The 13,503-nt window shown below is 36.2% G+C and overlaps 1 protein-coding gene across 1 annotated transcript in view; it reads right to left on the bottom strand.

The window, feature by feature from the left end:
• Nucleotides 1-7,185: 7,185 nt before the first annotated feature.
• The window catches only part of DNAJC21 (DnaJ heat shock protein family (Hsp40) member C21), a 32,832-nt gene continuing 26,514 nt past the window's right edge, over nt 7,186-13,503 (bottom strand). Inside the window, exons 10-12 of the mRNA XM_027846262.1 lie at nt 12,388-12,563; nt 8,261-8,336; nt 7,186-7,678 (exon numbers count right to left, since the gene is read on the bottom strand). Coding sequence (XP_027702063.1) covers nt 7,514-7,678; nt 8,261-8,336; nt 12,388-12,563 — 417 coding nt within the window. The 3' untranslated portion in view covers nt 7,186-7,513. The remainder of the gene's footprint in view (nt 7,679-8,260; nt 8,337-12,387; nt 12,564-13,503) is intronic.

Below are 13,503 nucleotides of genomic sequence, written 5' to 3' on the forward strand. Positions count from 1 at the left end.
CTTTCCAGACGTTTCATATTATTCCCCTTCAAGTTCTCACTGTTCCTCTTAAACTGGCTTCCTGGCTCTTCTCTATACATGGCTTTCACATTTTCTACTTCAGTGGTTTCAAAGAAGAGGACCCCCCACAACTGATGGGCACTCACTTCTCACTTCCCCATTACACAGCTGACTCCAAAACAGAATTCAGATGTCTAATTTCCCCCAGTTAAGTCTTCTCCTTCCTGAAATTACTTTTTATTACTTCATGTATTTTTTAAATTTATTTATTTATGTACATGCCATTTCCATCTCCATCCCTCCAGTAGAATGTAAGCTCTTTGAGGTCAGGGATTAGTACATTTTTTTCTTTGCATCCCAGAACTTAGCACACTGCCTAGTTCCATAGTGAACACTTAAATTTTTGTTGAATTGAATTAAAACCCCAAAACATTATTTAGTGGAATTGTATGTTGAAAAAGACATCATTTACTTCTGAGAAATGAGGAGACTTTTGCTCCAAAACAAATCTTAAGTGGATTGAATCAATAATTTCATTCCAACAACTAAAGAATATGACTTCTTAGGACTCAAAAAGTATCATCTGATTCAGTGGAAATAATGGTCTCTCTTACATTAGGGCTCAATAGAGTCACAAGCCCAGAGATGAAGAAGGATCCTTAGAGATCACTTAGTCTGAGTCTTTCATTTTAGAGATGAGGAAACTGAGGTCCAGAGAGATTAATTCAAGCTGAATAAGAGAAAGCATCCTAAAAACAAGCCAGCCTACTAAAAAGCATTTGGACCAACATGCCCCAAAGTAGCTTGGGAGTAGGTAGAAAATGAGACAGTCTCTCTCAACCACTTCACAGAAGCCCAGATGCTCTTCTGTCATGACGCCCAAAGGGCTTCTGAGGATTAGTGTTCCATTTTAAACTCACAAGTGTTCAGGAAAGCAGAGTAAAAAGGCAACTGTTATTTTCCATACAAACCTCAGGCTGCAGTAAATAGATTGTGAGGTCACAGTGATGCCACTGAATCTTCCAAAATGGCGGCAAGGGGTGAGGAGGAAGATGGGAAGTTTCAGATGAGAACACTTTATTTCTTGCTAAATTTTGAAGTCAAGAAGGCAGGTATTTGGAGGGCTCAGCCACCTGGGGACCTTATTACCTCAGTCCCAGAGTTATCTTGACCTTTTCCATTTCTGAAAATTATTAGACACATCCTCCATAGCCTTTAGGTGACATTCAAATTATTTTTAATTCAAAAAGCAATCACCAGCCTTTTCCATTAGGGTAGGGATGAAGGGCATTTCAATATAGGAGGATGTCAGATACTGTGACAGCTGAAAGATTTTAACTTTTTTGGGGGAGGGAGGTGGGGACGGTGGTAATCATGTGTGTAGTAAATCTATTAAACTTTCTAACAGCATTAAAATCCCTGACTTTCAAGCTATATTCCATTGCTATTTGGACGTTAATTTTGAAGTTGCATATTTATCAGTTTGCCTTTTTAATTTGTGTTTCATTTGAGTTGTGTTGTGTTTCATCTGAGTTAGAAAGGCCTTTGTGAATTTTTTTATTATCTTTTTTTTTTAATAGAAAAGGGATGGGGCAACTAGGTGGCGCTGTGGATAGTGCACTGGCTCTGGACTCAGGAGGAAGTGAGTTCAAATGCGGCCTCAGATACAAAACACTCACTAGCTGTATGACCCTGGGCAAGTGACTTAACCCCATTGCCTAGCCAAAAGAAAAAAAAAAGGGATAAGGACTAGATCTACAATTTCCCTGGTATACAAAATCCTTTCTACCAATACAGGTCAGTACTTTTTCTGTAATTTAGTCTTAAAGTTCCATAGAGTACTGAATGGTTGTCATTTGCCTGAGATTACACAGCCAATACACATCAGAGGCAGAATTGGAACTCAGTCTTCCTAGCTTTGAGGTCAGCTCTCTATCTACTGTGCAATGATGTCTCTCTTTGCTAGAATATGATACGCATTTAGGGTACTGGTTGCTCTATACATCACTCTCTTTTCAGTAGCCCTAATCCTAATAATATTCCAACTACACAGTGAAATAAAATGATTTTTAAAAGCAGGAAAATGCTTGTTATATATGTCTATCACTTAGAGGATATTATGGTGGGCTATAAAATACACTAGGAATGAAAATTAGACTCTAACCCATTGATAAGAATAATATTTTCCCACCACTATCCCTTTGAGGAGGTGTTTGTTTCTTGAGGGAGAACGGTGGCAAATGTTTTCATGAGGCAAAATCTCTAGCATGGTAGAAAGAGCGATGGATTGGAGGAGTCCTGAGGCCAGAGTCCAGTAACCACTAAGGAGCTGTGTGATCTTGGGCAAGCTTCCTCACCTGTGATATGAGAATTATGGGATCATAGGATTAGATTGCAAGCAGGGAGGAGTCTATCTTAGTTTATCTATTTCCACACCTTCATTTCTTTTGAAGAGGGTGATGGGAGGTTTTGTTTTTTATTTTTTAATTAACAAATCTATTTTCTCTCCCTCCCACCTCCAACTCCATTGCGAGGAAAAAAAGATAAAAGAAGAACAAATTCTTTGTAACAAACATACATAGTCGAGAAAAATAAATTCCTTGACTGGCCATGTTAAAAATATGTGTCTCATTCTGCATCCCAAATCCATTACCTCTGTCAGAAGGTGGACAGCATGCTCCATCATCAATCCTCTAGTCATTGCATTGATCACAGTCCTTACAGTTTTCAGGATTGTTCATTTTAAGTGTTGTTACTATTATACAAATTGTTCCACTCATTTCCCTCATTAGTTTATGTCTTCAAAATTATTTCTTTTCATGATTTTAATATTATAATATGAATTGTTCTTCTGGTTCTGCTCACCTCCCCCTGAATCAGCTCATATAAGTCTTTCTATGTCTCTTTGAAATCACCTATTTTCCTCATTTCTTACAGCACAAAAATATTCCAGCACATTTATATACAATTTATTCAGCCCTTCCTCAATTGATGAGCATCCTTTTAGTTTCCAGGGTTTTTTTAAACCACCATAAAGAGATGGTGTAAATATTTTTGCACATAAATGACCTTTTTCTCTTTCTCTAATCCTGGCAGCACTAGTTGGGTCCATCTTTTGTGTACAATTCCAAATTGCTTTCCAGAAAGGTGATACCAATTCACAGATCCACCAGCTGCATGTCAATGTGCCTTTTTCTTCACAGTTCCTCTAACATTGTCATTTTTGTTTTCTTTAATATTTACCAACTTGATGGGTATTAGGCGGAAATGAGGTGAAGTGATTTGCCCAAAATGGAAATCCCACATCTGAACCTAGATCCTCTAATTGCATATCAAGTGTTATTTCCATTTCGCCACTGTAAACTTGGCCTAGACGGTCTCTAAGTTCCCTTCTAAGCTCAAGTCTACTTAATAAAAATATTTAAAATATTAATCACGTTGGATGAAAACATTTTATCATCCCTAATACAGGAAACTGCTGGCATCTAAAAATAAAAAATACTATTATATTTAATAATGCTAAATCTGGACTGCAGAAACAGGGTATATGCAGGACTGCATAAGGGTTAAAATAAAAACTAGGAGAATGTTCATGTTTCTGTTGGAAGGTTGAGCTGCAAAGTCCACAGTGACCTTGTATACCAGGAAAGCTTCAGAATTCCTGGTTCATTTTCAAAGTTGCAACTCCTCTTAAAACTTCCTTTCTGTATTGTGTGACAAGCTAATAGCTCAGAAATTATATTTTAAAAGTCTGCAAGATTTTTCAGTCTCAGGAGCAAATTGCTTAAAAGTATACTAGAGGCACTAGCTAACTTGAAAATGAGTGAACTGAAAGGGGAATCAGGTTCAATCACAGCTCCGCCACTTCCAACCTGTGGGACATTGGACAAGTCACCCCATCTCTCTGAGGCTGTTTCTTCAGCTGTAAAATGAGGAATTAGAAAAGATGATCTCTAAGGTCCCTTCCAGGTCTAAGTCTGTGACCTGATGATTCTAAGTGTCTCATGAAAAATATCTTATCTTCTAGGATTTCAGTAAGCTCAGCTAACATGATGCCTTCCTACCAAGATGACAATGCCATCATCAAAAGGGCTAGGATGCTTTTTCAATTTCAAAGGATTTTGCACTTAACTATCCTCACATTACCCCCTCCTAACCAAGGATAGGTCTGAGCAAAACAGTTGGCTAGTGGGAAGGACACTCTCTTCACCATGAAACAGAGCAAAGCTCATGAGTGCTTCAAATGATTAAAGTGAAGCTTTGGCTTCATTTCACGAAGTATGGTAAGGTCATGGAATTACTCCTTCCCTACTAAGGCCAGGTCCTTAGGTCTCATAGCCCATCTATTGACCCCAAATTAAGTTGTGAATGCATGCTAATAAAAATTAAAGTATATATTTACTTTTTCATTTCTTGGCTTAAACATTAGAAAACAATTTCATTCAGTAAATAAGATGAAGACTTCATATATGGTAATTTCAAATATATTGGAGAGAATCATGAAAGATGTTTAAGTTTCTATGCTGCTCAACTATTTTATTTTATTTGCTTTTTGGTAAGGCAATCAGGGTTAAGTGACTTGCCCAAGGTCACACAACTAGTAAGTGTCAAGTGTCTGAGGTCAGATTTGAACTCAGGTCCTCCTGATTCCAAGGGCGTAGCTCTACCCACTGCGCCACCTAGCTGCCCCTCAACAATTTTAAAATACTTGATTCAATGCAATGAAAATGCCTGTAACTTAAAAGCAGTTCTAACTCAAAGTATAAGGCCTAAAAAGATTTTAACTAAAAAGTATTTAATGTCCTTTAAATTTAATATATCTATCATGAGTCTTTAAAATTATGGTTGAATTTTTGTTGCTAATAACACAGTACCAGCAAAAACAGAGTAGGACAAAGGACATTTGCCAGGTTCTTGAAATAAGTGGTCACCTGCCCTTCAAAGTGACTTTGGGTATCAAAGTGAACTATAGCACTGGCTAATCTCTCCCTAAAACACTACCACCACACTCCATTAATCATTTAATCAGTTCAAAGCAGAGAGCTGGAAGTTCCTTTGGACAGGGAATAGGATAGAAAGGAGCTGAAAAAGTTAAATTTGTCAGTTTTCAACAGCGTAAGGAATTTGGAAGAGGGAAAATGAAAAAGGCAAGGGCAAAGAGTTAAAGTTGACAGAATGGATCTTTAGGATCAGAAGACATAGAAAAGACAGTGAAAGAGGAAAAAAGCTGGAAGTTCCATACCTTTGGCTCAGATATTACACTATGGGGTATACACCCCAAAGAGTCAAAGACAGAAAATTCCCATATACACACAAGCATTATTCATAGCAGAATTTTTTGTTGCAGCTTTTTAGAAACAATGTAGGTGCGCACTGACTAATGGATAAACAAGTTGTGTCACGTGAATGTTATGGAATATTACTATACATTAAGAAGCAATGAATCTAAAGAATTCAGAGAAGTACAGGAGGACTTACATGAACCAATTTATAAGTAAACAGTCAGTGAAACACTACACACAATGACAACAGACACAACAACACAACAAACTCTGTATAATCGATTAGAATGACCAAGGTAGGCCCCAGATATAGAAACTGCACCTCCTTCCCTCCTTCCCAGAGGTGAGGAATGATGGATGGAGGTATAACATCTTTTATACCATTAGATACAGTTGATGTTTTGGTTAGTTTTATAGAACTAATCTTTCCCCCTTCCTTTTATATTCTGTTACAAGGAATGGCTTCCTGAGTAGAGAAAAGAGTAAAGGTGTATTTAGAAACTAGGGTGACATAATAATAGCTAGCATTTATATAGCACTCTAGCATTTTACACATACTATCTAATTTGACTCTCACAATAAGCCTAAAGATTATTTTCTTTATTTTACAGATGAAGAAACTGACTTGATCAGGTTAAATGATTTGACCAGGGTCAACAGCTAATAAGTGTCTGAGGCAAAATTCTAATTCAGGCTTTTCTGATTTCCCACTGTCACCTAGTTAGCTCAATGTAAAAACAAAAAGTTTCAAAGAAATATTTCTTTTAAAGAAAAAGAGAGAGGCAACGCAAAATAAGGAGTAAACAGCCCTAAATAGAAATTTAAAATATTACCGATTTTGAAGCTAGAAAATATACTCTGAAATAAACGTCAGATTCATTATAACATATCAAAAAAAAACCCTTTAAGGGTTCCAGAGAATAGCCACTGTGGTCAATGTAGTTTTAGCAACTAATTCTCTGAGGATAACTGTGTTACGCATGTTTACTGAAGGTTTAGACCGTCCAAGTATATCCTGTCGGCCCTTCAACCCCCACCACAAAATTTGGATTTCTGGGGAACGTATTTTAAGATATGTTTAAGGCCTGACTACAAATCATTTGTTTTATTCAAACTGTGACTTGTCACTGACCAGCACATTTTTAAAGACCTGATAACATCTAGTTATAATAACCATCCTTGTTTCTGGCATCCTATTGCTTCTCTTTTCCTTTCTATTCCTTATTTTCTATCCTATTTTTTAGAAGTTAACAAGAACATCATTCTCATGTAAATCCCAAAAACTTAACTCAATAAAATTACTCTGATACTGACTGTAAGTCCAGAAAAATTTGTCTTATTATAAAAAGTCTGATTTATCATCTCCAGAATCTAGCTGACAGTTTAAAAAATATGTAATGTAGAAAACGTCCTTGCTAAAAAGTCGCTTTACATAATAAATTCTGAACCATCTGCTACTTGCTCCATCCTATTTTATGACTGTCACTGTGCCCAAGGATAAAGTGTAATATAAATACACTTCTATTCAGCTACCTTATTTCAAATTTCAGATCTGAAAAATTAAGGAGTATGCCCATTTTTCATATTGCTACTAAAACACCAAGCTGGAATAGAACTATATTTTAAAGAGTTCTTTCTACTAACCTTGAGCACTGCCACTGGTTTTCAATCATCTCTCTTTCCTATTTACCCATGTCCTTGACCAATACTTCAAAAATTAATTTTAAAATCATAATAGGCATCATGCTATTAGAAAGAAAAAGGACAAGAGCCCCCTCCCCCAAGCCTCCTACTTGCCCCAAAGCTCTCCTTATTCCAGCTGTGAAACATAACTTAAAACAAACCAGGATAAAGATGACTGAGCTGCTTAAAGGTAAAATTAGAAAACAGAACAGGAAAAGACTATGTGTTAAAATAATTTATTTCCCCTCTGTACATTTCTGACCCACATGAACCAGAAATAAATCAAGAAGATGAGCGTTAGAGTATTTCACCCGTTTGAGAATTTCCATTCAATTGTGACAGCAAAAGTGTAAATCAGTCACTGAAATGTTTAAAAAAAATATATTAAACAAAAATGTTTATACAAGATAAAAATACTCATCCACACTGCAAGAAATTGCAGATTCCACAGATGTGTTACATTTTAATAATTCCTTAGAACATTCTCAGTCCAGGTTTTGGTTTTGAATTCTAGCGATAATCAAAGAGTAAAACTGTCTGCTGAAGGCCTATCGGTTTTTACGTTTTTCTTTCTTGCTCCGGGCACTGGCTGCACTACTTAGAGAGGATGTGGAAGGGGCTCTCGCATGGCCTGTGGTCTTCAGGTGATCAAACAGCTTATTCCGAGAAGAAAATTCACTATGGCAGGTTGTACATCGGATAGGAACGTCACTCTAAAAGGAGAGAAAGAAGTGGAAATAAAAGCAGATATTACCACCTGGTAACATTTTCTGTATTTCGTGTTAAGACTAGTTCAAAGTGGATTAGTTTCTGACACACTCAGACTCAACTCAGATGATATTTCCGGAGGATGCAGGATGCATCCTTCTCCAACACATTTCAAAGCCCCACAGGCATGTAAAACTTACACCCACATAGGGAAGAGAAACATTTAAACCTCAGGAAAATTCAGAATAGTGCTGCTTGGATGATATTTTTTTTTAACCAAGGTCTTTAAGTTTTCAAGGTGATTTAAACCACAAGCCATGAAGAACAGCTGTCCTATCATAAGCACACACCACAAGTACTTCACATCCAGCTTGGTAAAGAGAAGCACGCCGTTGGTGCATGTTTAAACGCCAGGCCCCAGAGCACCGAGCCTATCCTAACAGTTAGCTAGCACCCAGTGAAGAAGGGCCCCTTTTCCCTCCTCTGCAACCTCAGGGTTACTCGGATAACATTTAGACTCACGGGGAAAATAAACACTGCCAGAACATCAATCTCTACACCAAGAAGATTTAACAGCTTCTACCTACCACTACTTGTTGTTCATCAGATGTTTTGGCAGATTTTTTCAAATCCTTGGCTTTCTTTCCTTTGGGTTTTGGAATACTGAAAAGAGAATTGAAATATTTAGTGTATTTGACTCAAACTGGGTACATTTTCATTGCTATCATAATTATCAAGGAATGTGAAGCATTTAAAAGGTTTTTAAAAGGTTGTTTAATTAAACCTCTAATCAATCACAAATGTCAGTAGATAAAAAATATATATATGCACATATATTTATATATAGCCATTTTAAAACAAAGGTAAGCTTTTTTGAGATTTACTCAGTGTTACATTACTGAGTAAACAAATAAAAATAGAAACTTAAAATCATTCAGAAAGCAAATCCCCAATATTTTCTAGGACTTTTTTTACTCACATTGGTCTCTGCAACTCTCGCCCTTCAAAAAGCCCTGTCCCTTTTGTCTGTCTCACCCATATTCAACTCTTGAACAAAAAATTACCTACCAATGCCCACTAGGTCCCGTCTATTGTACTTCCAACTCATGAACACTCCTTTAATTGAGTTACGCACTCTCTCTTCTGGAGTCATTTCATTGTTTCTTATCTTTAAATGCCCGGTATAATGTAAGCTTCCTGTGGGCAGGGCTTGATTTTCTTGCACCCCAGTGCCCAGCAGAGAGCCCAGCACAGAACAAGTGCTTAATAAATGCTTGCTGAATAAACTGAATTGCCTCATTTACCTAAGAAAATGGTCATAAAGATTTGAGAAGACTTTGATTTATGGAAACAACTCACTACTGTTTGATTCTACCTATGGCAAGATGTCAAGTCTACATTAGGATAGCAGTTTCAGCCCTTACATCATAGAAAGTGAATGGCAATGTAGGAAATGTTGAAAGGGACTGATTCGGAGTAAACTGGGAAGTCTTAAAGGCCTGATTCAGAGTGAAGTAAGCAGAAGCAGGAAAACAATTTATACAGTGACAACATTATAAAGAAAAACAACTATGACAGCCTTAAGAACTCCGATCAATACACTGACTAACCAAGATTACACAGCAGTGGTGTCAAACTCAAACAGAAACACAGACCACTAAACGGTACTTAAAGATCCCCAGGAGCTGGATGCTGACTTAGAATACCACATATTAATATTATCTACATTCTATTGAATTTAGTTATTTTGCTAAATATTTCCCAATCATGTTTTAATTTGGCTTAGTCCTCACTAGGTAGTGTTGCAGGCCATGTGTATGACATCTGTTTGCACAGGACTTGTGATGAAGCATGCTACCCACTTCCTGATAAAGTGGTGATAGACTTAGGCTACAAAATGAAATTTATAATCTTTGCACATAAGTCCATGCAAGAATGTTTTCCTTGACTATGAATATTTGGTTTGATGTTTTTTTTTCTTTTTCCCACGCGAGAAGGAAAAGTAGAAGATAAAATAGATTTTAGTTCATTGAAAAAATAAATTTAATTTTAGAAAACAAAGTGAATGGCAAAATATGATGAAAGAATTTTCATCTATAATATATAGTTACTAGACTTTGGATGTTACCTTTACTTAGCATGTAGTTTATTTTTAAAAGGAAAAGTATATAAACTCTTAAAGGTAATCCCTAAAATGTTAGTCTCCATAGACTTTAGATAAGAAACTTGTACTAATGGTACATAAGTTGCATATGACTCTTGAAGATGGTTATATATGTTGAATAGAATGACAACAGAAAGGCACATGGAGAGGTGGAGCAGGCTACAAACACATTACAAACAAGAAGTTATGCAAGAAAAGCTAAGTAAATGATATAAAAGTAACATAAGCCTGGGGAAAGATCTGTGATAAAGATCTAACCAAATACATACATATACATATATATATATGTATACACACACACACACACACACGTGTGTGTGTATGAAATTAATGCAAACATTTAATAGAATGCTATTCCCCAATAGAAAAGTGGCAAAAGGAAGTTTTCAAATGAAGCTATCAAAAGATTTCTCTAAATAATTATTAACAAGAGAAATGCAAATAAAAATAACCCTGAGGTAGTATCTCAAACCTTGATCAAATTGGTAAAGATGCGAATGACAAAAATTATAAATCTAGAAAAGGGCTATGGAAAAACAGGCACTGTTGGTGAATCTGTGAAACAGTCTAACTATTCAGGAAAATCTAGAATTACACCCAAAATGTCACTAAATTGTACATCTCTTTGTTCCAGCAATACCACTTATGGCTTTATGCTGCAAGGAAGTCACTAATAAAGGGAAACTTACCAAATATGCAAAAATATTTATAGTAGCACTTTCTGTAATAGTCAATCAATCAAAAAGAAACTTTGTTATGTGCCAGGCCAAAAAATACAACATAGGTACCCACTGATAGGTAGATGGCTGCACAAATTGTTGTATACAAAAGTAACGGAATATTAATGTACATAACAAATGAAAAATTCAGAGAAATTTGGAAAGATTTGTATGAAATATTGCAGAAATAAGGAGAAATAAGCAGAGAAATTTAGGAAGATTTGTATGAAATACTGCAGAAATAAAGAGAAAGGTAACATCCTAAGTGTAGTAACTATACATTATAGATGAAAATTCTTTCATCATATTTTGCATTCACTTTGTTTACATAATGACCACAAACTATAAAGCAGAAGGTTCATGAACTTGGATGAGAAAAATGTTACATCTCTATTTTCAATAACTTCTAACAGAAATTTTGCATTTCCTTCAAATTATTAAAAAACATTGAGAAAAAAAATCCATAGGTTTCACCAAACTGCCAAATCAGGTTCACAACCTATAAAAGATAAGAAACCCTGATATAATGGAAAACAACTTTGAAAGACTTCAGAAATCGATCAAAATGGATGAAGTACCTCCCTGTTCTCAGCAGAGAGTGCAGAGGTTCAGAATCAACCATACACATTTGTTACAAAGGATGAGAAGTCACTGAGAAGGGAGCAATGTCCAAAAAAAAAAAAAAAAAAGAAAAAGAAAGAAAAAAGTAGTTAGAGCACCAGCCCTGGAGTCAAGAGGACCCGAGTTCAAATCCAGCCTCAGACACATGATGATACTCACTAGCTGTGTGACCCTGGGCAAGTCACTTTACCCCAATTGCCTTGCCAAAAAAAAAGAAAGAAAGAAAGAAAAAAGGAAGCAACATTTTTTTTTTAAAGAAAAGAAATAATGGCAAGGGGATGGGGAATATTTGATTAGAAGAAAGAGACGCTAGTCGTATGGTGAGGACATGATAACCAACAGATAGCATACATAATGGCTGACATCCACATGATGTAAAGAAGATAAGAGAAGGCCCCCAGAGCACTGAATAGACTTCCTGTGAATAATTTACAGGAGGACATGGGCAAGAGTCACAGAGGATAGGCAGGGATGGCCAGGTTTCTATCTGCATCTTTGTCAGGATCCTCAAGCTCAGGTGGCATGCATTTTGAGTTCAAGACTATACTTGTCCAATTCAATATGTATGCCTAGCAACCCACTCCCATACACTCCCAATGAAGACAGGTGCTTAATAAAGGCTTTGTAGTTGAAATACAAAATATGTGACTAGATATCTTTTTCTAAAAATTAAGAAAAAGTTAAGACAACTACTATCCTTATGGGATGGTAAGTTTAAATTAAAAACAAAGCCTCAGAGTTTCTTTCTATATCTATGACTCTGTGGAAGCAAAAATAGTTATTTCAAACCAGTCCTGTTATAGACGTATTAGTTCAACCTTTTACTAAGCATCCACCAGGTACACAGCACAGCTGGGTGGCAGCAGTCCTCACCAGCGGTAAGGAAGAGGGCATAGTGACTTGGGCTACTGGTTATCAAACTGTAGGCTTAATGAACATATCAATCAAAAAAAAAAACAAAACCCAAGGCAAAATCTGAGTTACTACCGCTTATTTCAGTGTGGACAACAGAAATGGCATTTTAATCTGTACATTTTTCTGCTGTAATCCCTACTGATCCCTTCCTCTACCTGTGCATATGTTTCCCTGCCTGACAAGATTCTTAAGAGGATGAGGAAGCTTATTCTTATTTCCTGATGAAAAAGGGGCCTCAAACATTGGAGGAAGCACAAAACAATGAACAAATTTAGGAAAAAAACAAAGACCTTACTTTTTTTCTGCTCTTTTGGGATCTTCAGACTGCTCATCAGCTTCCGAAATAATGACCTTTTCCTGGGAACTGTCTTCCAATCCTTTGGTGTTGTTCTCACTTGTGTTGGTAGCTTCTTTTGATTCAACAATCACTTCATCTACAGGCTCATCTTTATTGAATTTGTCATCATATATCTATATAAAGAAGAATTCCATTTTAATGGAATTAGGATAAAGCAAAGATCTCAGCCACGTAAGAGTAACTTTCCAGTTATCTTCAAAACCTTCCTCATTCAGGACTGTCAGTCTTGCCTTCTCCCTGCTCTTTCTACCTAGGACCTTTAACCAGGTGCTAGTTAAAAGGGGGATGAATGAGTATTAGAGAATATCCACTGAAAAAGATATTTTGGAGACAGGTAGTCAATTGTCTGGGAGATTGAGTGTGTCCATAACTGAGGATATCACATTCTTACATAGGACTAGTTTGGGGCAAGTACAAATAAATTCCTTTCCATTCTATTCCATGCTCAAACTGGATGCCATATGATTTTACAAAATAACAAGAAATATGGTATTGTATAATATACAGCAAAAACACTATAGTATATAATAATATGTAATGATACATATTACTATCTATGTTACTACTATTATTATGCATCACCTATAAAGCTCTTATGTAAACACTTTAAAATTTCCAAAAAGAGAGGCAGGATAGTGAATAGAAAGCTGGCCATGGAAGGCCTGAATCCAAGTGATGCCTCTGACATATACAGGCTGTGTGACTCTCTGGGGAAATCATGTGACTCCTTCAGTGCTCCAGGCAACCCTCTTTTTTTTTTCTTTTTTTAAAGAAATGTATTTATTTTTAGTTTTCAACATTCATTTCCATAAGATTTTGAGTTCCAAATTTTCTCCCCATCTTTCCCTTCCCCCACTCCAAGACAGTGTGTAAATTGATATAGGCTCAATATATACATTCATATTAAACCTATTTTCACATTAGTCATGTTGTAAAGAAGAATTAGAACCAATGGGAGAAACTATGAGAAAGAGGAAACAAAACAAAAAGAGAGAAAGTAAACAAACAGTATGCTTCCATCTGCATTCAGACTCCACAGTTCCTTCTCTGGAT

This window comes from Vombatus ursinus, unplaced genomic scaffold, assembly GCF_900497805.2.
Source record: "Vombatus ursinus unplaced genomic scaffold, bare-nosed wombat genome assembly UNPS02015106.1, whole genome shotgun sequence".
In the NCBI taxonomy this organism is placed as follows: domain Eukaryota; kingdom Metazoa; phylum Chordata; class Mammalia; order Diprotodontia; family Vombatidae; genus Vombatus; species Vombatus ursinus.